At 40.2% G+C, this 27,619-nt stretch overlaps 1 protein-coding gene across 4 annotated transcripts in view; it reads left to right on the top strand.

The window, feature by feature from the left end:
* Positions 1–27,619, top strand: part of CUL5 (cullin 5) — a 110,213-nt gene that overhangs the window by 24,862 nt on the left and 57,732 nt on the right. For all 4 annotated transcript variants that reach the window (XM_042903986.1, XM_042903983.1, XM_042903985.1 and 1 more), the window contains exon 2: positions 12,767–12,876. In XM_042903986.1, coding sequence (XP_042759920.1) covers positions 12,806–12,876 — 71 coding nt within the window. In that variant the 5' untranslated portion in view covers positions 12,767–12,805. The remainder of the gene's footprint in view (positions 1–12,766; positions 12,877–27,619) is intronic.

The raw sequence follows: 27,619 nt of genomic DNA on the forward strand, positions 1-27,619 counted from the left end.
TCTGACTCTTGCTTTGGTATAGTAGGTAGAATAAATTGGCACCTGATGGACTGTGTAAACACCCAAACAAGTTACAGCTCAGGTTAAAACATTGGTCATAATAGATGTAGTACTTACAAGTAACTTCAGGGATATTTGATCTCTGTACAGGGTTTGTTCATTCTGCAAATGTGTAGGCGTGTATTCTGTGCTGGATACTATTCTGTGATACAGTAGGGAATGTGACAGATAGGGTCCTTAGCCTTTGGAACTTCTATTCAAATGTGTAAATACTGACACCAAAGAAGTAACACATGGGGTAGTTTTGCAGTAATGAGAGCTGAGATGAAAACAGTATAATCAAGAGTGTTTAGAAGCTGGGGGCACTGTCTTACAACAAAATAAATTTGTTCCCCTAAATATTGCTTTCAACTATGTTCTGTTGAATTTTCCTTCTCTGCCACTTGATGACATTTCAGCCCCATCTCCTAACTTTCTGGTCTTTAAAAAAAGTTCTGTTACCCATGGTGCCTGGGTAGCTCAGTTGGTTAGGCATCTGACTCTTAGTTCAGGTCTTGATCTCTCAGGGTCGTGAGTTCAAGCCCTCTGTTGAACTCTCCGCTGGGTGTGGAACCTACTTTAAAAAATGAAAATTAACAATTCTATTACTCTACATTAAAAATTTCAATCTCTGGGCGTCTGGGTGGCTCAGTCGGTTTTGAGTGTCTGGTTACAGCTTGGGTCGTGATCTCATGGTTCATGAGTTTGAGCCTCACATCAGGCTTGTTGCTGTCAGCACAGAGCCTGCTGTAGATCCTCTGTCTCCCTCTCTCTCTGCCCTCCCCCCCCCACTCACACTGTCTCTCTCTCAAAAGTGAATAAACATATATAAAAAAAACATAAAATTTTCAGTCTCAAAGCCAAATTAAATCTCCTGTATGCTTAAGATCTAGGTTCTGGATCTGCAGAGAGGAAAGGGGGAAAGGCAGTTTTCTTAGGACCTCTGTGGGGCAATACTGATGCTAGACTTGAATGGTCTGCATTCTGCCCAGGGCAAAGGTCCTGAGGTGCACTGGTGAGCTTGGCATATTTAAGGAGCACCTTTAAAAGGTTGGTGTGGCTGAAACATAGTGAGAATTGCCAGGATTTGAATATATACTGGAGTTTTGTGGTTCTTTTGGTTAATGGGGGTTGCAAATGTAGTTTTAAAATCATATAACTGGGAGTACCAGTGGCTCATCGACCATATAGGAACCCAACATTCAAATAGCTAGCCTCATTGTCTACAGGAAAGACCCAAGATAAATACACAAATTGGATTCCTTTTGTAAAGTAATTAGGGTGCCATCATTGAACATAATTCATAATCAGTAGGATCAGAACTTCACAGAGGGAACAAATACAAATCTTAAATCAACTAAATTCCCTGTGTCGTCAAAATGTCCTGGGAGTGAAAGAGTGCCGATGAGTAAAAAATAATTCTAATTGTGTGTGTGATATTATTTCTTGTCTTGACTCAACTTCTCCTTTAACTTTTCTTGTACCTTTGTTATCATGAAGAAGATGTATAGAAATAATAAACTTTATTTTCTTCCAAATGCAACTTTTAAAAAAAATTTATTTAAATATTTTAGTAATTTCTACACCCATTATGGGGCTCTAACTCACAGCCCTGAGATCAGAGTCACAGGTTCTCTCTATGGGGTGCCTGGGTGGCTTAGTTGGTTAAAGGTCCGACTTCAGCTCAGGTCATGATCTCATGGCATGTGAGTTCAAGCCCCGTGTCCAGCTGTGTGCTGACAGCTCAGAGCCTGGAGCCTGCTTCTGATTCTGTGTCCTTCTCTCACTCTGCCCCTCCCCCACTTGTGCTCTGTCTCTGTCTCTCTCTCAAGAATAAAAAATATTTAAAAAAAATTTTTTTAAAGATAGTTACAAGGGGCACTTGGGTGGCTCAGTCACTTGAGCAGCCAACTCTTGATGTGGGCTCAGGTCATAATCTCACCGTTTTTGAGATCGAGCCCCATGTTGGGCTCCTCATTGAGCATGGAGACTGCCTGAGATTCTCTTCTCTCCCTCTACCACTCTCCCCTGCTTGAGTACTTTCTTTCTCTAAAATGAAATGAAATGAAATGAAATGATAAAATAAAATAAAATGTTACAAATTAAATACAGTACTAAAAAAATAATTTTTAAATGAACAATACTAGCATGCCCATTTTTAAAGTAAGCTTTGTTGAAATATGACCTGTATACAGAAATGCACACAAATCATAAGTCTATGGTTGGATGCATTTTTATAAAGTAAACATACCTGTATAATCAACACCCAGATCTAGAAATAGAATATTTAACAGTATCCCTGAAAGCCCCCTCTCTGTTGTCTTGTGCTAGTCTCTAACTTGTAACCCCTTCCACAAGGTAATCACTATGCTGACTTCTAATAACTGTAGGTGTGTTTTGTCTGTTCAGGAGCCAGTGTGTACTCTTGTGTGTGACTTTTTTGCTCAACATGATTTCTTTGAGATTCCTCTTATTACATGTTAAATTTTTGTTGCTGTATAGTGTTCCACTGTTACGAATATTTCACAATTTATCCATTCTCTTGCTGATGGACTTTTAGGGGTTTATGGTTTTTTTACTATTGTGAATTGAGATACGATGTCTTTTGGTAGACATATGTGTGCAGCTCATTGGGAAGCATACCTAGACATGAAATTGGGGGTTCACATAGTATGCATATGTTTAGCTTTCATAGATACTGCTGAAGAGTTTCCTCTTTACACTCTCACCAGCACATTGAGAGTTTTGGTTGCACTGAATTTTGTCTAATACTTGGTATTGTCATTCTGTTCTATTCTAGCCTTTTTGGTGGTTTATAGTGATTTTTTCTCATGACTTTAATATATGTTTCCCTGATGATTAATGATGGTGGGTGCTTTTTCATATGGTTATTGGCCATGTAGATACTGTCTTTATGGAGGGTCTCTACCAGTGTTTGCCAAGTTTTACATTGGATTGTTTTTCATTTCTTACTGATTTTTAGGAATCTTCACATGTTTTGCTTTGTTTGGAATCTTTACATATATTGGATAAGAGCCTATCTTGGATATATGTATTAGAAATAATATTTCTTCCACTATGTGGGTAGCTTTTTCAGTTCCTGAATGGTGTCTTTTAAGACTAAAGTTTTTATTTTTTTATATTGTACGGTTTATCAATTCCTTTCTTTGTGGTTAGTGCTTGGTTAAAAAGTCATACAAATGATCCAGACTCTACTTGCATTAATACCTTATTTAAAAAAAAAAAGAACATAAAATTAATTTATTTGTATAGTTTTGAGCCTCAAAAGTATATCCTGGGACCCTTCTAGGAATCCATAAACCACAATTTAAGGAACACTATATTAGAGTGTGAGTTCCTGGAAGACCTTTCATTTATTTATTTAAAAATTTTTTTTTAATGTTTGTTTATTTCTGAAGAGAGACAGACAGCAGGGAATGGGGAGAGAGAGAAGGGTACAGAGGATCCAGAGCAGGCCCTGCGCTGACAGCAGAGAGCCCAGTGCCGGGCTCGAACTCATGAACTGTGAAATCATGACCTGAGCCAAAGGCAGACGCTTAACCGACTGAGCCACCCAGGTGCCCCAGAAGACCTTTCATTTATAAGTCCCAGTGACTAGCATAATTCTTCATGTGTAGTGGGCACTCAAGACATTTGTTGAATGAGTAAATGTAATAAGTAAATGATGAAGAAACCCCTCAAATAAGTTCAAACTCTTCTATCAGTACTGTTATTTTTTTCTTTTTTTTTTTTTTCCTTAAAATTAGTTGTTTTGGTTTCTAAAAATTCAAGGACTATCAAAATTTCTTTAAAAAGGATTTTTTCTTTATAAAGGAAACCTAAAGGTCTTTTTCTTTCAAGATTTTATTTTATTTTAAAATGTTTATTTATTTATTTTGAGAGAGAGAGGGAGAGAGAATGGAGGAGGGTCAGAGACAAAAGGAGAGGGAATCCAAGCAGGCTCCATGACACAGGGCTTGATCTTACCACCATGAGATCATGACCTGAGCCAAAATCAAGAGTCAGATGCTTAACCAACTGAACCACCTAGGGTCCCCTTAAGACTTTATTTAATAATCTCTCCACCCAATGTGAGTCTTGAACTTCAAATCCTGAGATCAAGAGTCACATGCTCTACCACCTGCCAGCCAGGTGCCCCTGCAAACTAAAGGTTTTAAAGGGAAGCGTACTGTGAAATGTCTCATTTCAATGGAGAAAGATTTTTAGCTTTTTGGAAAATAGTATTATTTCCCTTCTGTACCACGTTTGAAGATAACTAAGTCTCTTTTTATAGTGCTGGTTCTATCTTGTGGTTTTTAGATGGTCACTAAATTTTTATAATCATAGTTTTTTTGGGTTTTTTTCCTGCATTTTTTTTAAATGAAATCAAGTCAAGGGTTGGCTCTTACCCATACGTTGCAAGTCCCTCTACTGCTCATTCAAGAAAGATCCAGGAAGTAGTTAAGAATGTGGCAGAACTAACAGAACTAAACTGCTTGGATTTGAATCCCCGCTCTACCACTCATTATCTATAACCTTAGGGAAATAACCTAACCTAATTTCAGGTACAGTGTACAATTTTTTCATCTATAAAGTGAGAATAATAATATACCAAACACCTAGGATATTTATAAAGATTAAATGAATTAAAACTTGTAAATTTTATTTAAAGTTTACTTATTTATTTTGAGAGAGAGAGAGAGAGAGAGAGAGGGAATGAATGAGCAGGGGAGAGGCAGAGAGAGAGGGAGACAGAGAATCACAAGCAGGCTCCACACTGCCAGTGCAGAGCCCAACATGGGGCCCAGACTCAAAAACCATAAAATCATGCCCTGAGCTGAAATCAGAGTCAGACGCTTAGCTGTTTGAAACACCTATGCACCCCAGTGCTTGTCAGTATTTAAAATAGTACCTGACACATAATTAATAGATTTTATAAAGTAAAATGATCAAAGTGGTTGATGTACATTGAAGATTATAATGAAGTTAAATAATATGAGAAATAAATAACTCATATTTACAGTTATCGGATATTCAGACTACCCAAGGAAATGTGAAAGAAGCTTTGTGGAGATTAACAAAAGGAGATCCTCTTTTGTATCACAGATAGCACATATAAAAAATTTATTGGGGGCGCCTGGGTGGCTCATTTTGTTGAGTGTCTGACTCTTGATTTCAGCTCAGGTCATGATCTCATGGTTCATGAGTTCATGCCCCACATTGGGCTCTGCGCTGACAACATGGAGTCTGCTTGGGATTCTCACTCTCTCCCTCTCTCTCTGCCCCTTCTCTGCTCACTCGCTCTCTCTCTCTCTCTCTCTCAAAATGGATAAATATTAACAAAATTTTTAAAAAAATTGTTGGCTATAACTCCAAATTAGCAAAATGCCATATGTTTGCAATGAAAGAAAAGTGGAAAATATTATAAGGGAATGATTAAAGAAAAATGTTAAGAATATAATGAAAACATTTTTTAAAATGTCATCCTTTGAGCACCTGAGTGGCTTGGTTAAGCTTCTGACGTCGGCTCAGGTTTTGATCTCATGGTTTATGAGTTTGAGCCCTGCCTTGGGATCTCTCCTGTCAGTGCAGAGCCTGCTTTAGATCCTCTATCCCCACCTCTCTGTGCCCCTCCACCACTTGTGCTATCTTTCTCTCTCAAAAAATAAATAAACTTTAAAATTTCACCCTTCTATAATGTCAGTGTCAAGTATCCTACTCTGTCAAGACTCCTCCTGTCTTTCTAACTCATTCAAGTATTATTCAAGTAATCTGGCTCCAAAAGGGCCTCCAGTTCATTGATTCTATCACCTTACTGTATGTTTATAGTTTTTAGTTTATAGTTTTTATCAAATTAGGAAACATTTTGGCTTTTAATTCTTTAAATACCCTCCCATCCCCCAAGACTCTGGTTATATGTAAGTCAGGTCATATGATGCTGTTCCCTGATAATCATTTTTAAAAATCTTTCTGTGATGTTCATGCTTTCCTCTATTTTCTTGAACGTGCAAAGTATATTTATAATAGCTGGATAAATGTCATGCTCTGTTAAAACTATAATTCATGTCATTTCTGGGTCAGTTTCTGTTGATGGGTTTTTTCTCTTGATGGTGGGTTATATTTTCCTTCTTTGCCTGCTTGGTATTTTGGATTGGATGCTAGACATTGTTTTATATGCTGGGATCTGATGCTTTAAATATTTCAGGGTCTGGCTTTCACACAGTTAAATTACTTGGAATCAGGTTGATCTTTTTGAAGCTTGCTTTCGAGTTTTGTAATAGTGGGTTGGGAACAACAGGGTAGGGCTACTTAGGCTCCACTACAGATGCAGTGCCTTTCTAAGGACTCTACCGAATGTCTTGTATATTGAGGAGCATTTCTATTCTGGCTAGTAGCAACACAAACTTTTCGTAGCCCTTTATGAGCCCTGCTGATTGTTGTGTCTACTTTCTCATGGGCCTTTCCCCAGTCTCTGACAGTGTTCTCACACACATGTGCAAGTCAGTATTCGGTCAAAGGCTTGATACACCTCTCTGTTTATCTCCGGAACTCCCTCTCTTGCACAGCTCCCTTTTTTTCTAGTACTCTGTGCCACAAATTTTTGTCACCTTGTCCTGTCTAAACTCTGAACTCTGGCTCCTAAGTGAAACTTCCAGGCTGTTTGCGTTCCCCTGCTTGTGCTGAGGTCTGGAAACCAGGCATGTTTGGGCATTTGTAGGGCTGCCCTATGATAGTTTTCTCAGGAAGTACTGTCCTATACTGCCCTTTGGTTCTCTAGCCATTGCGGCAGGAGGGGAGATCTGGCTGTCGTTATTCCATCATGGGTGGAAGAAGAACGCTCTGTCTCTCTTCCTGATGTCCTTTGTCTCGCTCTTATCAGCATAAATTCTCTGTTCAGTCATTGTTACCAGTGCCCTGAACACACCTCGATTCCCCTGCTCCTGTCTCCTTTCACCTGGGAAAACTATACCCGGGTTAGCTATATCTCCATCTTCCAGTGCTGGCACCTGTGAATGTGCCAGGAAAGCCTCCTTAGTGCCCCCTTTAGAACAGAAACTCTGCCTGCTACTTGCTACCTCCGTTGCCACTCTACTGATCCAGTGCTTTTTTCACTTGAAATCCGTGACCACACTCTATAAATGAGCCCCGTCACATTACCCTGGTCGTTTATTCTACTTTCCTCAGTATCTGTTTCACATCTTTTCTCTCAAACTTCTAGTATGTCCTTACCTGTCTTCCAAGGCATTTTCCTTTTTTCTACATCACCGAAAACCTGAAGTAATCAAAAATGAACTTCGGAGAGTGGTACTTACTTCATCTACCCTTCTACTAACATCTGCATGTATGTACTTTGCCTTACCTTCTTACGGTAGAGTTATTTCCTCCACCTGTGCGCCCTGTGCCCCTTTCCTTCTTGCTTACCCTGGACAAATTAAATTTCAATTCACATTCTCCAGCACTTTCCTTCCTTTTCTCTCACGTCATCAGTGTTATACCCTGGAATATACCCATCGGTATAAAAATACACTGTGTCCGTCCCGTCTTAAAAGAAATTTTGTCTCCCTCTCTGCATCAGCTACCATGCCACTTCTGTGCTCTTTTACAGTAAGACTGCCAAGAGTTGTCTGTACTTTTCCAGTTTTCTTTCTTTCTCTTTTCTCTCTCAGTTCCATTCCCCGGCTTTTGTCCTTACCGCTCTATGAGAACTGCTCTTACGTTATTAATACGAAGGTCTCCATGACTTTCGTATTGGTTTTTCAGTAGTCCTCTTACATAATCTTCCAGGAGCATGTGCTGCTCTCTATCACTCCCCCTTCCTTGATACGCTTTATTCCCTTGGTTTCCAGAATCCTGTGCTCTTGATTTTCTTGCCACCTCTGCGATTGTTCCATCTCCTTTCTTATTTCTTATTCTTCTCACCCCTTCATGTTGGGTGCCTAAGGCCTCGAGCCTGGCCCTCTTCTCTCATATTCACTCTCTTGGTAGTGACAGTAACAAGTTGTAAAACCCATCTGTACTCCAGTGACTTGCATATTTTAATTTCCTGCCTAGACCTTTCTATAAATTCTAGAGTTTCTTATGAAACAGCTAATTCAACATCTTCAAAGGGCTGTTTAATATATGTGTCAGGTGTAATGTGTCTGAAATCAAACTCCAGGGCTTTCCTTCTTAGCCTGTTCCATCTACAGTTTTTTCCATTTCAGTTGACGGCAGTGCCATACTTCTTGGATGTGTCAAACGACAAAACTAAAACAGTTAGGTAACAACTTTGATGCCCTTGATGCCAGGGAAGATGATCCATGGATTGAGGGAGTACAGTGCCTCACAACCCGTGGAACACTCTTCCTAAAGGGTTTGTGGCAAGGGAAAGCTTTATAGAATGTTAGAAGAGGCAGGACAAAAACAGGGCCTGATTGGTTAGGATGTTGGAGATTTTCCTTATAAAGCAAGTAGGTCTTCTGCTGTAGGGTAGAATAAGCTAACTAAAGCTGAGTAGGAGGATTGTGATTGGTGTTAGGTTTCCTTGGCAGTAAGGTTTTTCCCCAACTGCAGGCTGACTTAGTTTAGATTTGGACATGGGCTGGGCCCCTGCAGTGGACCCCATTTTGTGGGTCTTAACATATCAGACAAAAGCCTTAGAGTCATGCTTTACTCTTTTCTCTCATCGCAGATGCATACTGTCAGGAAATCCTGCTTAGTGCCTCCTTTAAAATTTGTTTTTAATATTTATTTATTTCTGAGAGAGAGAGAGAGAGAGAGAGAGAGAGAGAGCGCACACAAGTGGGGTAGAGGAAGAGAGAGACAGAGTCATAGACTCCGAAGCAGGATCCAGGCTCTGAGCTGTCACCACAGAGCCCGATGCGGGGCTCAAACTCACGAGCTTCGAGATCATGACCTGAGCCAGATTTGGCCACTTAACCGACTGAGCCGCCCAGGTGCCCCTACTCTGGTCTTTACAAGGGCTGCTTCCTCTGCCTGAAATACTCTTTCCTGAGGTATCCTTCAGGACCTGCCCCTCCCTGGCTTCCCCATAACCTTTCTGTGTGTTTGAGAAGAATACCTGTGAGGGAGGGAGTTGGGCTGAAAGGAAGAAAGGATAGAGGGCAGGGATGTGGCAGATGCTGAAATCTTCTTGGTGAAAGAGCCAGGGGGTGAGATATTCCCAGATAGTAGCAGTTGGTGAGTTCAGCCTACTTGCTGTTCTGAGTAATAGTGGAAGAAAGCAGAAGAGACTTTGCAGCAAATTAATAGAGATAAGGCAGCCTTCAGTTAGCCAATGGAAGCATTCATAAATCAGGGTTCATAATTGGAAAGTCCCTTCACATATTAATAAAGCACTCTCTTTTGTAGATAGATTTGGTGTCCTGCTGCTTAGTTATGATTTAATGAAGTGCTCTTCAGTTTAACAGAGAATAGACCAAAGAATTGCTTGAGCACCATTTTTTGGATCAAAGAATAATAGAAAACATTCAGTTATTGCATTCCGTTTTTAATTTAGTATTGGGGAAAATGTTTCAACAAACAGAAGACCCAAAATGTATTTCTTGTTATTTTGCCATAGCTAATAGATTTCAGAGTCTAATGAGTATTTATCTTAAAGACCTGTTTGCTCCAGTTCTCTGTACCTTTTTGATTTTTAATTATAAGATTTATACCATGTTTAACTTTACGAATTGCCAAAATTGCTTATGGAAATGGACTTAGTTGACATTATAATGTATCCTCTAATTAAGGGCATATATAATGAGTCTGCATGTCTCAGTCAAGAAAACTTTCAGTGGTTCTTTCAAACTTGTTTATTTGCATGCTCCTCCCTCAGAGGGAACAGTAGAAAAATTGAAGCCAGCCGTGAGGTTAGTACACAGAATTTATGCCGTAGAATTACAAATCTAACTCTGAATTTCTCCGTAGTCAACACTGAGAGGAAAGTTACCTACACGATTCACTGAAGTCCATAAGGTAAAAACAAACTAGTTGTTCAGGGGAGAAGCACAACTAACCCTCACACAAAATTTTGAGTGAATACACTCGTGGGTGCTTATAATAAGAATACTGTGATTAAAATAGATAGGTACCTGCGGCAAGACAGTTCAGTAACTTTTAGGATCATCATTGTTCATGGATACAGGATGCGAGCATGATCTGGCTGTGACCTCTGTCATCTCATCGATTACCAGGGTTGATTTGGTTGATCTGGCCGGTGAGGTGGGTGTGCCCTTCCTCCCTCACCACTCTCATGTGCGTCCCTCTTCATGTGCACGCTTGGTTGAAGGGGATGACCTTCGCCAAAAGAGGAGGACCATTCTTTGGTCAAGGGTATATGAGCCGTCCTCCTCTGCTAGAGCCTCCAAACAAGCTCTCAGGGTCCATTTGTAGCGTAGGGTGGTCAGGCTTCCAGGACTCCAGACATGTCGAATGCAGCACTGCATGTGACAGTCTACCTTTGTCAAAAAGATTAAAAGGAAAAAAGAAACATTGTCTGTGGATGCAAGAAGCATCGCTTGCTTTCACAAGAGTTTAGTGTTAGACAGTAGTTCTTAGCCTGTGTTTGGTCATAAACCCTCCAACATTTTTATGTAGTTTTATCATGGATTTGCTAAATATGCTGATTCTGAACTTAAGAGATTCTGATCCAGTAGGTCTGAGGTAAGTTTTAGAAATGTATATGTGAAACTACCAAGCAGGTGATTCTGGTGTAGGTTCTGGTTAGACCACATGCTTAGAAACTTCTCCTGGGTTATAATTTCAGGGAATTTGCGGGTCCCATGCCATCAGTCTGGAACCTTATCTGCTATAAGTGAGCGTCATCTTCAGCAACGTTATATATAGTGAAAGCAATCATGAGTTTCATAGGTGTGTTTGTAAATGTTTCATAGGCATGTTCGAAAATTGGTGACTTTTGTGGAAATTTATTGGTGAAAGCAAGTCCCGTGGCCCCAGTTACCTTGAAAAGGAATAGTAGTAATTGACTAAACACATACAGTCTCTCTGTCTTGTTAGTAATGTAATGAATTGATGACCTTTTTTAATATTCAGCTACTTCCACATTCGTGGGATAAACCACGCGTGATTATGAAGTGCCATTCTTTTGACATGCCACTTCCTTAACTTGCTAATGTTTAAGATTTTGGCATCTACGTTCTCATTACATCTGTATACAGTTTCTATTTCTTGTGCTCTTCTCAGCAGTTCGCGGTCAAGTATTTTGTTAGCATTAAAAAAGGAGTGGGGTATTTTTCTCTTCTTTTCTCGTTTTTTTTTTTTTTTTTTTTTTTTTTCAGTTTTCACAGTTTATGTAGATTTTCATTACACTTTTTGTGGGCAATTTAGGGCAACTATGAAATTAGAAGGCTCAGTCTCCACACACAAGACCACCCTCACTTCTGATACCAGCTACAAGTTTGGAGGGTTCCCAAAACCATCCTGAGGTTCAGTAATTAATTAGACTCATAGATCCTGGTATGGTTTATTATGAGAAAGGATACAGATAAGATCTGCCAAAGAAAGAGACACATAGGGCAGAGTCTAGGAGAGTTCCAGACACGGAGCTTTCCTCCTCCTCTCCACTATAGTCAGATCACCTCTCTATCTTGGCCTTGATGTGTGACAGTGTGTGTTGGGTCCTGCTAGCTGTGGTGGCCCTCTCGATCAGATGGGGGCCCCCAAATGGGGGGTGACAATCAGATGGAAGCCAGTGGTGTGGGCGATGAAAGGATTCACCCAAGGCAGCAGCAAGGAGATAGAAGTTCATTGAAAGAATTGCAAGGGAGTGGCAGGCAGGACAGCCGAGGAGAGACTGTCTGCTACAAGGCAGTGGATGAAGGCTATTCTTAAAGAAGAAAGGTGAGGAGGTATGGGGACACAACGAATTTCCCCTTTGTTGGTAACTGTGCCTGGTTGTAAGTAGCCCATTGGTCAGTTAGGGCTTATGGATAGTTTGAGGTGGGTCACCTCGTGGGTCTGTCGGTATTCAGTCAGGGGATTGCTGTGGGCCCTTTACTTAAAAGAGGCCTCCACACTAGCCAGGGAAGCTCATCCAACCTTTAGTCTCCAGAGTTTTTTGTTTTTGTTTTTTAATTTTTATTTTTAAGTACTCTCTACACCAAACTTGGGGGTCAAACTCACAACCCTGAGATCAAGAATCGCATGTTGCGCCCACTGAGCCAGTCAGCACCCCTAGTGTCCACAGTTTTTATTGGGGCGTCGTTGTGTAGGCACGACTGACTGATTACTTGTGAATCATCTCGGTCTCCATTTTGGTTAACCCAAAACCACCTCCCATAGTTACGCTGGTGTTTCTGGATTGGTCAGCCCCCACCCTAAGGACTCCGTAGGTGTGGCCAGCGCCCTCCCTGAATCATGTTTGTTAGATTGTCCAGTTTGTCCCAAGGTTACCAGGTGAACAAAAACTCTCTTATCAGATGTACATTCTAACAGCCCACAGATTAACTACCAGAAGTCAAGGACAAAGGTCAGAAGTTGTCCTTGGGCAAGGCGAAATTCTTTCCACGTTTGTACAATTAGTTTTCTTTTTTGTGGTGTCTTCCTGCAATTCTCTGAAACCAGATTAAGTTTCTAGGGATTCCATTATAGAAAACGATTCTTTTACATGTCCAGCCTTGTGTTTCTCTAGCTAACTCTAAAAGACAAAAATAATGGACACTTCTGATTTAACTGCATTTAAATTAAACTACTGTTTATCTTTTTTTTTTTTTTTTTTTTTAAGAATAAAGGTTCACTTCAGTTTGAAGACAAATGGGATTTCATGCGTCCAATTGTTCTGAAGCTTTTACGCCAGGAATCTGTTACAAAACAGCAGTGGTTTGATCTGTTTTCGTAAGTAATCCATTCACTCTAACTTTTTGCTAAAGTAAAGGAAATTTTGGTGATGCATTTGTATATTCAAATGAAATGCTGACTCTAGACTGGACTGTTTACTCGTTTACAATTATTACTCGTCCAAGCCCTCATCTCCATTCAGTGATTTGCCGGGAGGATTCAGTCATATTCACAGCTGTGGTTTATTACAGCAAAAGGATACAAAGCAAAATCGGTACAAAGAAAGGCACAGAGAGTAAAGCCTGGGGAACGATGGGCACAGGCTTCCAAGAGTACTTGTGAAATCACACAGGACACACTTCACTTCTCCAGCGACAGGATTGACACCATGTGTGATATGTTGTTTAATTGAGATGCTCTTGGAGACCCCGTCCTGAGAGTTTTCATTAGGCGCTGGCCACAAAGGTAGCCTCTGCTTGATACGTACCCAGATTCCAGATGCTCAGAGAGAGCGGGTGTTCAGTGTAAACCATAGAGTTTGTACGTATTTTGTACGTTTAAGGCACCGGGGTCCATTCCTATCATTAGGAGAGTTTTATATCAGTGTAGGAAATTGTTGACCATTTAAATTAATTCTTGGCTTTTGACCGAAAATGTCTTAACAGCAAAACTGTTACCAGTGGGATACCACAGGGCACGGCAAGACCAGGCTCTAGTACTGATTTCAGTTATGCGTTTTAGAGGTCCTAGATTTAATGAGTGACAATAAATCCCGTCAACTGTGAAGTTTATTTTAGGAAACTAGGTGGTTTTCTCCTTCAGTCCTTCAGTTTCAATAATGAACCTTTTTTTTTTTTTTTTTTTTTTATTTAATGTGGCCTGAGCCATCAATTCAGGCCCAGCACACCTCTGGCCTATACGTGGAAGCTCACCTGAGAACTGTCCAGTCTTAGCAGCGTCATGATCATTACAGTACATCCCCAAAGAAGTGCAGTCTCAGAGGACATGTGCGGCAACCCAGATACAAGGAGTTTGCAATTGTTAGGGGACTCCAGGCAAGACATACATTAGTCAGGTCGGATGTGATCCCCAGCCCCCAGTTTCCCTCGTCCCGGAGGACCTTTGGCTGTAGAGTTCTCAGTCCATTTCTGTTAATTCAGTTCCAGCCTTGTCTTCAGATGAGGTGCCTAAAGGACATTAGTTCCAGATAGTTTTGTTTATTCATGACACCAATTGATTGCCTCACTAGTGGATGATGTTTAGATGTGCTCTTTGTGGAGCGTGTAGGAGTTGGGCTGCTCCCTCCTGTCTCTGAGTGTGGTGAAGTTTGACCTCAGGGTACTCACAGCAGTGTGGAAGGCTAATGTCAGGAATTTTAGAATACTTAGGAAAATAAAAAATCAGTAATGTCTTCCTCTTCCCGTGAGCCTTCTCAGGTGCTGGGTTTGGTTTTTTCTCTCTTGTAAAATCACTGTGTCTCACTCAGTAATGAAAACTGCCTCCCGCCCCCCCCGCCGTCAGGTGGATTTGCAAGAGGAGCAAAAGCATTTTTACAGAAAAACAATTTTTACACACCTTAACTAGAAAGATGTATCATTTTTAGGTGTTGGTCTGGATGAAATTCCAAATTTTCAGAAAGTTTTAAAGTTTATGTCACCTCCCATGCCTTTTGTCCCAATCATTTATCTAGTGAGCAGCCTAGAAAAGATCACTTCCTTTCTGGAGACAGCGGCCTTTAGCAACCGAGGTGCCTTACTGAGGTGAGGTGAGTGAAATAGAATCAGGTTATTATTCATCAGTTGTTGAAAACTGCAACAAATCCAGAAAACTGAACACCAGTCAATCACAGTGAGATGACTCTTGCAGCTCTTGGTGGTGACCACAAGTTAGGAGTGCAGTTAGTCTCTGTATCACATGTAGAGCGTCAGCCAGAAGCTTGACTTCAGACGGCTCCATCAGAGAATAAGCCCTTTTCTGTAGGCATCTGCAAGTGATTCAGGTGGTCCAGCCAGAATCCGTGATGCTTTCAGTCTGTGGTTCTGCAAAGGGGGTCTGGTATCTGCAGCGGTCCTCATGGCAGACCCCTGCTCGCTGAGTATACGTTGGCTCTTTAGTTCAGTACAGCTTATGCTGAGGTTGAAACAGTCAGAAACAGACAGTATCCAGTTTCAGCTCGGAGACCAGGCAGTTAAGATCTGTGAATTCAGGACTCTAAAAAAGAGAGCAAGTTTTCTTCTGCAGCAGGAAGCCAAGATGCTGCAGGCACACAGTCATGTTCCAAGTCCAAGTGACAAGCAAGACTTTTCTGAGCCTTTTTTATCTTACCAGTCTTGGAGTCCAAATTGACCCGCTCAGAAATATGCACATCAGGCTGGAAAGTCATTAGCCTCTGAGGGTCAGACATCTGATTTCGCCAGAGCTCAGTGGCCACTAAAAACTGCTTTTTAAAACTCCAAAAGTATTTCTGTCTGAAGATTTCCTTTGTTTTCATGTTGTCTTCTCAACATACTAATAGGTAAAAATAATAGTAAATATCACCTGTTATAGAGACTTTTATTCTGTTGCCAATATTCAAACACTTTAAACGCCAGTCACCTCCCCAGCAACTCAAGGCAAGAAAATTGTGTCCGCTAATTTTTAGGGCCATACTTTCCTGATAGATACAACCCCTCCAGCAGTTACAAAAGTACAAGCATATAGCATTTTGCATCTTTTTTGGCCATACATCCAGATATAATAGCTACAAAATACAAAGCCATTTTTTAAACCTCCTCCCCTGACCTCCTGTTCAAACCCCTAGCAGTAACTTTAGCATTTACAGTTGCTGGGAGTTCCTGACTGGAGTGCAAGGGGCCTGGAGAAGGATTTTGCTTCAGCAATAGCTGTTGGGCTGAAGAAACAGCTGGAGTAGTTTCTTCTCCCTGCAAGCACCCCACCCCCAACGTTTTCTCCCATGGTTTATATAAAGCTTTCTCCAACCCTGGCATCTCATTTAACTCTTTCCTCATGGCTGCGGGGGAAACCAAAATCAACATTTGACATTTTTGGTTCACCCAAAACTCTGGGCCTTTTCTCTTTCCAATTGGAGGCAAGAACAGAAATCACAGGTGTCACCCAGACTGTGCCGTTTCTCCTCCTACTTTATCCGCATGGCCAAAAGCAGCCAGGGGATTGAGCTAGCCAACTCTGCTGGGGTTAGACCTTTCATTTTCAAATTTCCGAGGTAACTCTTTTCTCTTCAAACAGATAGCAACTCAGCTGCTGTTTCATACCATGGATGATTTCATAGCCCCCCAAACGACAAAACTTCATCATCCCATCACTTCTTCCTTTTACCAGACAGTGCTGTCACCGTGTTTCAGTGAGTCACAGCGGGCTAGTGAATTCCACTTCTGACACCAGTTGTATCAGTTTCAAGACCACCTCGAGGTTCATTGATTGCTTGGAGTACTCCTAGGACTCAGCATATAGTCATCTTCATGGCTCTGATTTATTACGGTAAAGGATACAAAGCAAAATGCAACAAAGGTGGGGTGGCAAGTCCAGGGGAAACCAGGTACAAGTTTCCAAGCATCCTCTCCCATTGCAGTTACACAGGAGACACTTCTCCAACAACTAATCGTGACAGCACATGTGAAATTATGTCTACTAGGAAAGCTCATTAAAGACTCAGTGCCCAGGGTTTTTACTGGTCACAATAGCCTCTGCCTGACATGACCTAAAATTCCGGACTCCTAGTTGAAAAGCAAGTGTTCATCATAAATCAGATTGTTTACTGAAACATTAAGGCACCATGAGCCATTCTTATAGGGAAACGGTGAGAACCTTTGCAAAATTCAAGTTCCCAGATAGTAGCCAAGCACCAGCCTTGCAAGCATATCTTCCTAAGGATAACTGTCTCAGACTTGCTATAATCTTTTTGTGTATGGTCTAGTGAAATACTCTACTAGTGAGTTGTAGGTGTGTGACTGAGTAACCCAAACACATTAAGCTGTTGTGCTCTTTTTCTCTTTATCACATAAGAAAAATTTAATTTCCCTAAATAATGTAGAACTTGTTGCATAATATTAATTAACTTACACGCATGATTCTGCCTTTTGAAAAATTAGAGTTCAGTAAGAAATAGCTAAGCCCTTTAAAAAATTCGTAGCATTCATGTATATTATATATTTTTCTTAAATTATTTGATTAAACTATTTTATGAATAATATGTTGAATGTGGTGGGGTTTTTTTGGTTTTGTTTTGTTTTTGCCAATTTGTGTTGATAATATCATTTATCATGTAGAATAATGCTTGTTTCCTGTGCACTCCTGACCAGGAGAGGGAGCGTAGTGTGATGGTGTCCCTGCTTCAAGTCTGTTTCTAAGCAGAAATCGTCAACACCTTTGTACGTGCCCTAGTTAGTGGTCTCATCACGTCATTTCTGTAAAATTCCTTGATCTCCTTGAGGTATCTAAGGCAGCTCGATATGTAGTCCTTTTAGGTTAAAGACTTCTTGTATGTATATCTTACATGCCATCACCAAAATTGCAAGACCTACATTAATTAAAACCTTTCAGATTTTAGCCTGTTTGATCACGAGTTAATAATTAGACTGCTTATATCTTTCTAAATTTGAGGCACTAAAATATTGTATTATTTTTAAAGTACATTGGCTATTCCATTTTTTCTCATATATCCTTGTTTCTCAGTAAGAGCACTGTTGGCATTTTAAGTGGTTAAACAAGATTGTGCTGCATATTGCCGGATGTTTATCACCTGTGGCCTTCACCTTCATCACCTCTAGTAGTGGACACTCCCTGTGTACTCTCCTCCCTACTTCTCATTAGTGAAACCAAAGAAAAGCTCTCAGATTTTTCCCCATGAGCCTCTGTGGGGACGGTACCTCCCTTGGTTAATAACTGCTGCTGTTCTATATACATACTTGGTTTGACTCTGGTTTGTGAAGTCGATGCCAGAATTAAATAATAAATTACTTTGAGCTTGGAATGCTTCATTTTAAAGAAGATTTATCTTTATTATAAGTTATTTTAAAATGTATTTTTATTGTTCGTAAGTTGGTTTCTATTTTTGTTTTTAAAGTTTATTTTGATTTGAATCTGAGAGGGGGGCCACACACAAGCAGGGGAGGGGCAGAGAGAGAGGGAGGGAGAATCCCAAGTAGGTTCCACACTGTCAGCGTAGAGCCTGACGTGGGGCTTGAACCCATGAACCATGAGATCATGAGCTGAGACGAAACCAAGAGTCAGATGCTCACCTGGCTGAGCCACCCAGGTGCCCCCCCCGCCCAAGTTGGTTTTTGACGCCACTTTCTCCTCTCTTGTCTGCCTCATCTCTGTCATGTAAGCTGACTTTTTGTTGTGCACCTCTTAAATTTTGGTTTCCTCCAGAGTTTCATTTCTTTTTATTCCTTTAACTGAGTTCTCATATCTGCAAAAGCAATCTAGATTATTCTCGTGACATGAACTTCCAGACTCAAATGGTCTGTTTTTTCCTCTATGTGTCTGGTCTCTTAAGTTCTGTAAATACTCCAAATTTAGAATGATAAAAATGTGTTATTCATAGTTTCAAACCGAACATGTAGAAGCTACCATCAGCTTTCTGTTTTTTAATTCCCTCATATTCAGTTGATTACTAGGTTTCATAGATTTTTATTAAATATCTCTTGAATGAAACTTCTTTCCATCCCAGCTTCTTCCCCCTCTCCTCATCTGAATGATTACAATAGTTTTCTGCCTCTCTTTGTTGTATCTCTGTTTATCATTTGTCTCTTGCTGCATAACAAGTTCCTCTAAACTTTAGCATCTGGAAGTAAAAAACACTTTGTCACAGTTTCTGAGGGTCAGGAAGCTGATAGCAGCTTAATTGGGTGGCGAAACTCAGAGTCTCTCTCAGGGTTGCAGTGGAGCTCAGCAGAAGATGTAAGCCTAGACTCAGCTAGGGCTGAGTGAGCTTTCGGGTTTACCTACATGGTTGTTGGCAGGTGTTCAGTTCCTCACCATGTGGGCCCCTCCGTAGGGCAGTTTACAGTGTGGCAGCGTATTTTCCCCAGAGTGAAAGAGGGTCCTCCCAAGGTGGAATTCATGGTGATTATAACATAATTTGGGAAGTGACAAACCGTTACATATGTGCTGTTAATCATGCAAATGCTTGTACATTGTAGGAGGGAACTTACACGGCCATGAATACCAGGAGATGGGGAATCATCAAGGGCCATCTTAGAGGAAATAGATGATGCAAGGTTCGGAAAAGAACTCTTAAAAAAAACTCCAGTTTATATCAAAGAGGAAGAAAATGAAAGAGATGCCACTGAAAATGAAAGTCAAGATAAAGAAGAGACCTTTGAAATAAAAAATAAAGAGCTAAAAAATAAAAGACCAAATCAGTGATTTGAAAAATAAAAGCAGAGCTCTCCCCGAATGTAGAGCAAAAACAAAGTATGGAAAATAAAATGGGGGCACCTGGGTGGCTCAGTCAGTTAAGTGTCTGACTTCAGCTCAAGTCATGATATTGCAGTCTCTGAGTTAGAGCCCCACCTCAGGCTCTGTGCTGACAGTGCAGAGCCTGCTTGAGATTATTTCTCTTTCTCTCTCACTCTGTCCTTCCTGCATTTGCATTTGTGCTCTCTCTAAATAAATAAACATTAAAAAGAAAGAAAGGAAGAAGGTTGATCTAGAATTGGGTAAAGTCATGCCAGGAGAGAATAGAAATAGTAGAGGAGAGGGTATAGTCCAAAAACATAAGAAGAAAATTGAATATTCTTGTCCCTTCCCACCCATCCCCACGAGTCTTTTTTTTTTAATAAAGATGTAACTTTTTTTTTTTTTTTTTTTAATGTTCATTTATTTTAGAGACAGAGCCTGAGCAGGGGAGGGGCAGAGAAAGGGAGACGCAGATTCTGAGACAGGCTCCAGGCTCTGAGCTGTCAGCACAGAGCCCAACACTGGGCTCCAGCCCATGAGCTGAGAGATCGTGACCTGAGCCGAAGTCAGACGCTCAACTGACTGAGCCACCCAGGTGCCCCCTGCCCCCCGCCACGAGTTTTAATATTGAAAGTGCTAAAAAAAACATGCCAAGACACATCCTTAAGGAATTTCAGAATTCCAAGGATGAACAAAATAGTCCTACTTTTCTTGGAGTGATGAAGTACAGTTAAGTCTCAAAGCAGGCTATCCCCAGTACTTCTCATTGGTCAAATTGGGTGTAGGAGTCTGATGAAACATTTTCTTTAAATATTTGAAGGGATATTATTCTAAACCTGGTATTCTCTATCTAGTCAAGTGTGTAATCAAGATTAAGGCAAGATAAAAATGTTTCCAGACGGGTAAGTAATTAGAGGATTTAAGGATCCAGCAGATACGAAATACGTACCCTTTCTTCTGTTCCCTGCGTCGGCCATTAAGAAATTGAGCTTTCGTAAACTAAAGAGGAGGTGCTCCTAAACTAGGAATCCTGACCAAAAGATGAATATAAATAGAAAATGACAGACACCATCCATCCAAAACCACAAGAGAGTGGAAACCAAAACATTTTAGCTGATAAAAATTGTTCCACAGAAACTGACTGTGAAGCCGAAGAACACAAACAGCATTCCGAACTGAGTTGGGTATCCGCACATGACCGTTTAGGGTCATTTAAAATATCTTGATTCAGAAACTTACAAGATAAGGAGAGAAATCAATAAAAGGAGGAAGATAAAATGACAGTTGAACTTAAAACCAAATAGAAAAAGTTAAAGTCACATGAGAAGTTGATCATCTCCATAGATGAGGGCATAAAGAAAGAAATGTTTCCAAAAAATGGGAAAAATAAATTCGTCAAGTATTCCAGCAGCAGGCATCATCCCAATAGTGATATGTTGGAAACATTCTACTTAAAATTGGGAATAAAGGGTGCCTGGATGGCTCAATCGGTTAAGCATTTGACTCGATAACTGGCTCAGGTTGCAATCTTGTGGTCGTGAGATCGAGCCGAGTCGGGCTCTGCACTGAGCGTGGGCCTGCTTGAGATTCTCTCTTTCCCTCTGTCTCTTTCTCTGCCTCTCCTCGTGCTTTGTCAAAATAAATAAACATTTTTTTTTTAATTGGGAGTAAGACAAAGAGTCTATTCTCATATTTCATTTTTGTTTCCTCTAGGTTTTGAAATTGGAAATGGCATTATTAATAGCGTATTTATATTGTATGTGTGGATATACCATGTATTTCATCCCTAATCCTATGCATTTTTCTTTAATCTGGTCTTTTTTAAAAAATATTTTATTTATTTTTGAGAGAGAGGCAGAGTGCGAGCAGGGGAGAGGCAGGGATAGAGGGAGACAGAATCTGAAGCAGGCTCCAGGCTGTCAGTCCAGAGCCCAATGTGGGGCTCGAACCCATGAACCTTGAGATCATGACCTGAGCCAAAGGGAGATGCTTAACCAACTAAGCCACCCAGGTGCCCCACTTTTATCTGGTCTTGAGGAGTTGATCCATTTTGTCTTTTCACATAACCACATTTTAAAAATTGTTTTGATAAGATGTATCATATCAAAACAACTCCTGTATTAAGGAGTTTATAGCCTTCATGCATGTGTTAGAAAAAAAGAGGTTGGGAGTCAGTGATCTAAGTGCTCATTTCAAGAAATGAGGAAAAGGGGTGCTTGGGTGGCTCGGTTGAGCATCCAACTCTCTGTTTTGACTCAGGTCATAATCTCACAGTTTTGTGGGTTCAAGCCCCACATTGGTCTCTGTGCTGGCAGTGCAGAGCCTGCTTGGGATTCTCTCTCTGCCCCTCCCCGGATCACACTGTCTCTGTCTCTCTCAGAATAAATAAACTAAAAAAAAAATTTTTTTTTAATGAGGAAAAAACCCTAGCGTGGTAAAACTAAAGGAAGTATAAGGAAGGGAAGACAAAAGCCAAAATTAATGAAATACAAAATAATTGTGTGGTAGAAAAAAGGAAAAGGCAAAAATTAGTTCTTTGGGAAGAAGAATATTCAATTTATTCTCCTTATCACATCCATAATTTGTATCTTGATTAGTATCTTCTTTCTGGTTACTTTGAATTATTTTGGGTTTTTTTCTAGTGTCTTTTCAGATAAATTCTTAGTTCTTTTATCTTTTTATATTTAAAATGAGGGGCGCCTGGGTGGCTCAGTCGGTTGAGCGTCTGACTTCGGCTCAGGTCACGATCTTGCGGTCCGTGAGTTCGAGCCCCGCGTCAGGCTCTGGGCTGATGGCTCAGAGCCTGGAGCCTCCTTCCGATTCTGTGTCTCCCTCTCTCTCTGCCCCTCCCCCGTTCATGCTCTGTCTCTCTCTGTCTCAAAAATAAATAAACGTTAAAAAAAAATTAAAAAAAAAAATAAAATGAAAGCATCCAGGGTTATACTTTTTTTATTTATTTATTTATTTATTTATTTTATTTATTTTTTTTTTTTAATTTTTTTTAACGTTTATTTATTTTTGAGACAGAGAGAGACAGAGCATGAACAGGGGAGGGTCAGTGAGAGGGAGACACAGAATCTGAAACAGCCTCCAGGCTCTGAGCTGTCAGCACAGAGCCCGATGCGGGGCTCGAACTCGGACCGTGAGATCATGACCTGAGCCAAAGTCAGCCACTTAACCGACTGAGCCACCCAGGAGCCCCCAGGGTTATACTTTTTTTAATGCTGCTTTTATTATTACCACAGGCTTTGCAGTTTGAAATGTTTGCGTTTTTATTGCTCTCTTAGTAAGTTAGTAGATTCTTTAGTTAGTAAGTTTTTTTTTGTTCTTTAATCCACATATTATGTAAGGACTTACCTTCTGACAATGGAGTTGTTTTTTTTTTTTTTATCATTTACTTATTTATATATTATGATCAGGAAAATAGCCTGTAAAAATATCTTTATAGGGGCACCTGGGTGGCTCAGTTGGTTAGCGTCCAACTTCAGCTCGGGTCTTGATCTCACGCGGTTCTTGGGTTCAAGCCCCACGTCGGGCTCTGTGCTGACAGCTCAGAGCCAGGAGCCTGCTTCAGATTCTGTGTCTCCCTCTAGCCCTGCCCCTCCCCCACTCATGCTCTGTCTGTCTCTCAAAAATAAATAGTTAAAAAAATTTTTTTAATAAGTATAAATATATTTACAAATTTTATATGCGTGTATATGCTCATAGAAAATAGTATTTTTTTAAGATCTTATTTTTAAGTAATCTGTATAGCCAGTGTGGGGCTTGAACTCACGACCGCAAATTAAGAGTCACCTGCTCCACTGACTAAGCCAACCAGGTGCCCCGAAGAAATTATCATTTTGATAGTTGTAATAAGAATCTCTAATAAGTCATATTTATTGATTGTATTTTTACATTCCTCTATGTCCTTAATTTTCTTTTGTCTAGATTTTCAGATGTTAAGAGATTTTGTGATAGACACTGCTGATTAGCTGAGGCACCCCCATTCTGTGCCATGTACTGTCCACTTGGCTGCATATTGTAATAGTCACTTCTTCAACTTCCCTTGCTGTTTGGGTCACAATGTGACACAGTTCCAGCAAATAGGTCTACAGGAGGGCTTCTGAGAAAGTTTTTGCTTTTCAGATGAATTAAACTAACGTGCCTGGCACAGTCCTTTTCACAGAAGTAAGAGGCTGCCACGCTAATGTGTCTGAGTAGAAGGAGAAGGAGCCTCTTCTCAGTCTCTGAATGAACCCCAGTAGCTGCCCATCTCTAGACTTCTAGTTATTTAAGAAAAATAACATAATAGTCTGAGCCACTCATAATTGAATTTAATGGTTCAGCTGAATGCCTCCTAACTGGTAGAGGTAAGGATGCTTTAACGTATTGCATTGTATTTGTATCAAGTTCTTAAATTTGTAATTATTTTTGTGTTTAAAGAAAATTTTTTTTTAGTGTCTATTCTTGAGAGAGAGACCGAGCCTTAGTGGGGGAGGGGCAGAGACAGAGGGAGACACAGAATCAGAAGCAGGCTCCAGGCTCCGAGCTGTCAGCACAGAGCCCGACGTGGGGCTCAAACCCATAAATTCTGAGACGATGACCTGAGCTGAAGTCGGACACCCAACCGACTGAGCCACCCAGGTGCCCCTCTATTTTTGTTTTATATTTAGATAAATTTGTTTTGTTTTGTTTTTTGGTCCAAAGAATTGGGTATATCTTGATAAATAATGCTTTTTATCATTATTATATAATGTGTCCTCTCTGTAGTTATTTTAACCTTAAATTCCTCTGTGGATGATACTAGTGTTGCCACCCTGCTTTATTTTATTTGTGTTTCCTAGTACGTTTTTTTTTTTTTGGAAATTACGTAAACATTACATTATATAAAACCATACCGCTTTAACCAGTTGAGTGGCATTGAGCACGTTCACTGTTGTACAAACATCAACATTATTACCCATTTTTAAAACTTCATGTTCCTTGTCTCTACGGAGCCCATTTTTCTCCTAGTTTGCCTATGCTAGGTACCCCATATAAGTGGAATCACACAATATTTGTCTTTTTGAAGGGCCTACTGTCTTCCAGTGGGATAACTTATTGAGTTCATGTGTAATGTTATAGCTGATATTCTTGTTTTATTGCTTCTCTATCACTAATTATTCTTACTGCTTCATTTTTTGTTTTCCTTCTTTTTGTTAATCTGAAAATTCATTTCCATTAGTGGTTATATTTCTGTTTCCGGCTCTCAATCAGAAGCATATAGTGTTACTATTAATTAAAAGCAAAATACCTGTTTGTCACACCAGGGTCACATTCTTTCTGTTTTACTTTCTTTGTACCCAAGGAGGTTGAAGCATTTGGAGTACTTCTTACCGCTTGATGCTTCTCCTGTCCCTTCTCCCTGTCCCCTTGAAAGCTTTGAAAAACCTTTACTTTGTCCCTCTCCTACTCCCCCGACTCCCTGATTTTCATAATATAATTAAGTAGTTAAGACTTCCCTTACAACATGTCTCTTTTCATTTATTTATTTATTTATTTTTATTTTAGAAAGAGCACAGGTGGGGGAGAGGGACAGAGAGAATCTCAACAGGTTCCATGGTCAGTGGGGAGCCCAACGCAGGACCCTACCCCACGACCCTTGGATCGTGATGTGAGCCAAAAGCTAGAGGCAGATGTTCAACCAGCACCCAAACATTTTTTTTTAATTTAATTTTTTTTTAATTTACATCCAAATTAGCCATCCAGTTTGAGCCACCCAGGCACCACCCTGGTTTGAGCCACCCAGGCACCCAAACATTTTTTTTTAATTTAATTTTTTTTTAATTTACATCCAAATTAGTTAGCATATAGTGCAACAATGATTTCAGGAGTAGATTCCTTAATGCCCCTTACCCATTTAGTGCGTACCCCCACCAGTAACCCTCTGTTTGTTCTCCATATTTATGAGTCTTATGTTTTGTCCCCCTCCCTGTTTTTATATTATTTTTGTTTCCCTTCCTTTATGTTCATCTGTTTTCTCTTAAAGTCCTCATATGAGTGAAGTCCTATGATATTTGTCTTTGTCTGACTAATTTTACTTAGCATAATACCCTCCAGTTCCATCCACATAGTTGCAAATGGCAAGATTTCCTTCTTTTTGATTGCCAAGTACTACTCCATTGTGCATATATACCACATTTTCTTTATCTATTCATCCATCGATGGACATTTGGGCTCTTTCCATACTTTGGCTATTGTCGATAGTGCATGGGGGTGCATGTGTCCCTTCGAAACAGCACACCCGTATCCCTTGGATAAATGCCTAGTAGTGCAATTGCTGGGTCGTAGGGTAGTTCTATTTTTAGTTTTTTGAGGAACCTCCATATTGTTTTCCAGAGTGGCTCTACCAGCTTGCATTCCCACCAGCAGTCCAAAAGAGATCCTCTTTCTCCGCATCCTCACCAACATCTGTTGTTGCCTGAGTTGTTAATGTTAGCCATTCTGACAAGTGTCAGGTGGTATCTCATTGTGGTTTTGATTTGTATTTCCCTGATGATGAGTGATGTGGAGCATGTTTTCATGTGTCGGTTGGCCATCTGTATGTCTTCCTGGGAGAAGTGTCTGTTCACGTCTTTTGCCCATTTCTTCACTGGATTATTTGTTTTTTGGGTTTTGAGTTTGATAAGTTCTTTATAGATTTTGGATACTAACACTTTATCTGGTACGTTGTTTGCAAATATCTTCTCCCATTCTGTCGGTTGCCTGTTAGTTTTGCTGATTGTTTCCTTCGCTGTGCAGAAGCTTTTTATTTTGATGAGGTCCCAGTAGTTCATTTTTGCTTTTGTTTCCCTTGCCTCCGGAAATGTGTTGAGTAACAAGGTGCTGCAGCCAAGATAAGAGAGGTTTTTACTTGCTTTCTCCTTGAGGATTTTGATGACATCCTGTCTTACGTTGAGGTCTTTCATCCATTTTGAGTTTATTTTTGTGTATGTTGTAAGAAAGTGGTCCAGGTTCATTCTTCTGCATGTCGCTGTCCAGTGTTCCCAGCACCACTTGCTGAAGAGACTGTCTTTAGTCCATTGGATATTTTTTCCTGCTTTGTCAAAGAGTAGTTGGCCATATGTTGGTGGGTCCATTTCTGGGTTCTCTATTCTGTTCCATTGATCTTCGTGTCTGTTTTTGTGCCAGTACCATACTGTCTTGATGATTACAGCTTTGTAGTATAGCTTGAAGTCCGGGATTGTGATGCCTCCTGCTTTGGTTTTCTTTTTCAAGATTGCTTTGGCTATTCGGGGTCTTTTCTGGTTCCATACAAATTTTAAGATTGTTCTAATTCTGTGAAGAATACTGGTGTTATTTTGATAGGGATTGCATTGAATTTGTAGATTGCTTTGGGTAGTATCGACATTTTAACAATATTTGTTCTTCCTGTCCAGGAGCATGGAATCTTTTTCCATTTTTTGGTGTCTTCTTCAATTTCTTTCATAAGCTTTCTATAGTCTTCAGTGTATAAATTTTTCACCTCTTTGGTTAGATTTATTCCTAGGTATTTTGTGGTTTTTGAGCTCCCAAACATTTTTAAGAGCACTTTGGTTTTATATTCCAAGAGAATGTATTCTTAACCATTCGGATTTAATTTCATACATTTATTGCTGGCCATTACTCCTTCCCTTTTATACTGATGTGCCATTTGATACAACAGATAAACTGCACGAACTAAAACTGCATATTGTCTGTATGGGTAAATAGCAGAAGCAATGTTGAGTACAAAATGATTCCAAAAGATTATTGATACAATTTCCATGAAGGTCAGGAATACTCATAGTCTGTCATAAAACACAAAAAACAGTAAATTCAGGCTCGGTTACTTCTGGGGAGGATAGAAGAGAGTAGGATCTGGGCGAGGAACATAGAGAGCTTTAAGGGTATTATCATAATCCATTCCTCAGGTACATTACATGTTTTTCAAACTGTGTGTTAAAATTGACCTGGAGAGTTGACAGGGTCTTCTGGGTGATGAAGAGTAGTGTTGTGTTTGAATAAGAATGAGCGTATTGTTGACATACTTAGGAGCACCCGGAGGTTGAGAAAAGAGGGCTGATGTGACAAAAGTTAGGAATACCTGGAGGTTGAGAAAAGCGAGCTGGGGAAGATGTGCTAAATCAGTCACAAGTTTAGCTCTTTCTTGGGTAAGATTACTTGGGAGTGACCCAACCCTGCCTTCTTAACCACACCATTCCCTCTTGCCTTATGAGACTCATGCCACATTTTAGCCATTCTAAAATGTACCTAGCACTACTTTGAGTACAGGGATACTAGGGTAGTCCTACTTCAGGGTGGCACAGACTCCTCTGATGGGTGACTTCTGCCTCAGAACTCCCAAACTTTCTTAGAACTGCAAGACAGTCTAAGG

Source organism: Panthera leo, chromosome D1 (assembly GCF_018350215.1).
Source record: "Panthera leo isolate Ple1 chromosome D1, P.leo_Ple1_pat1.1, whole genome shotgun sequence".
Taxonomy (NCBI): domain Eukaryota; kingdom Metazoa; phylum Chordata; class Mammalia; order Carnivora; family Felidae; genus Panthera; species Panthera leo.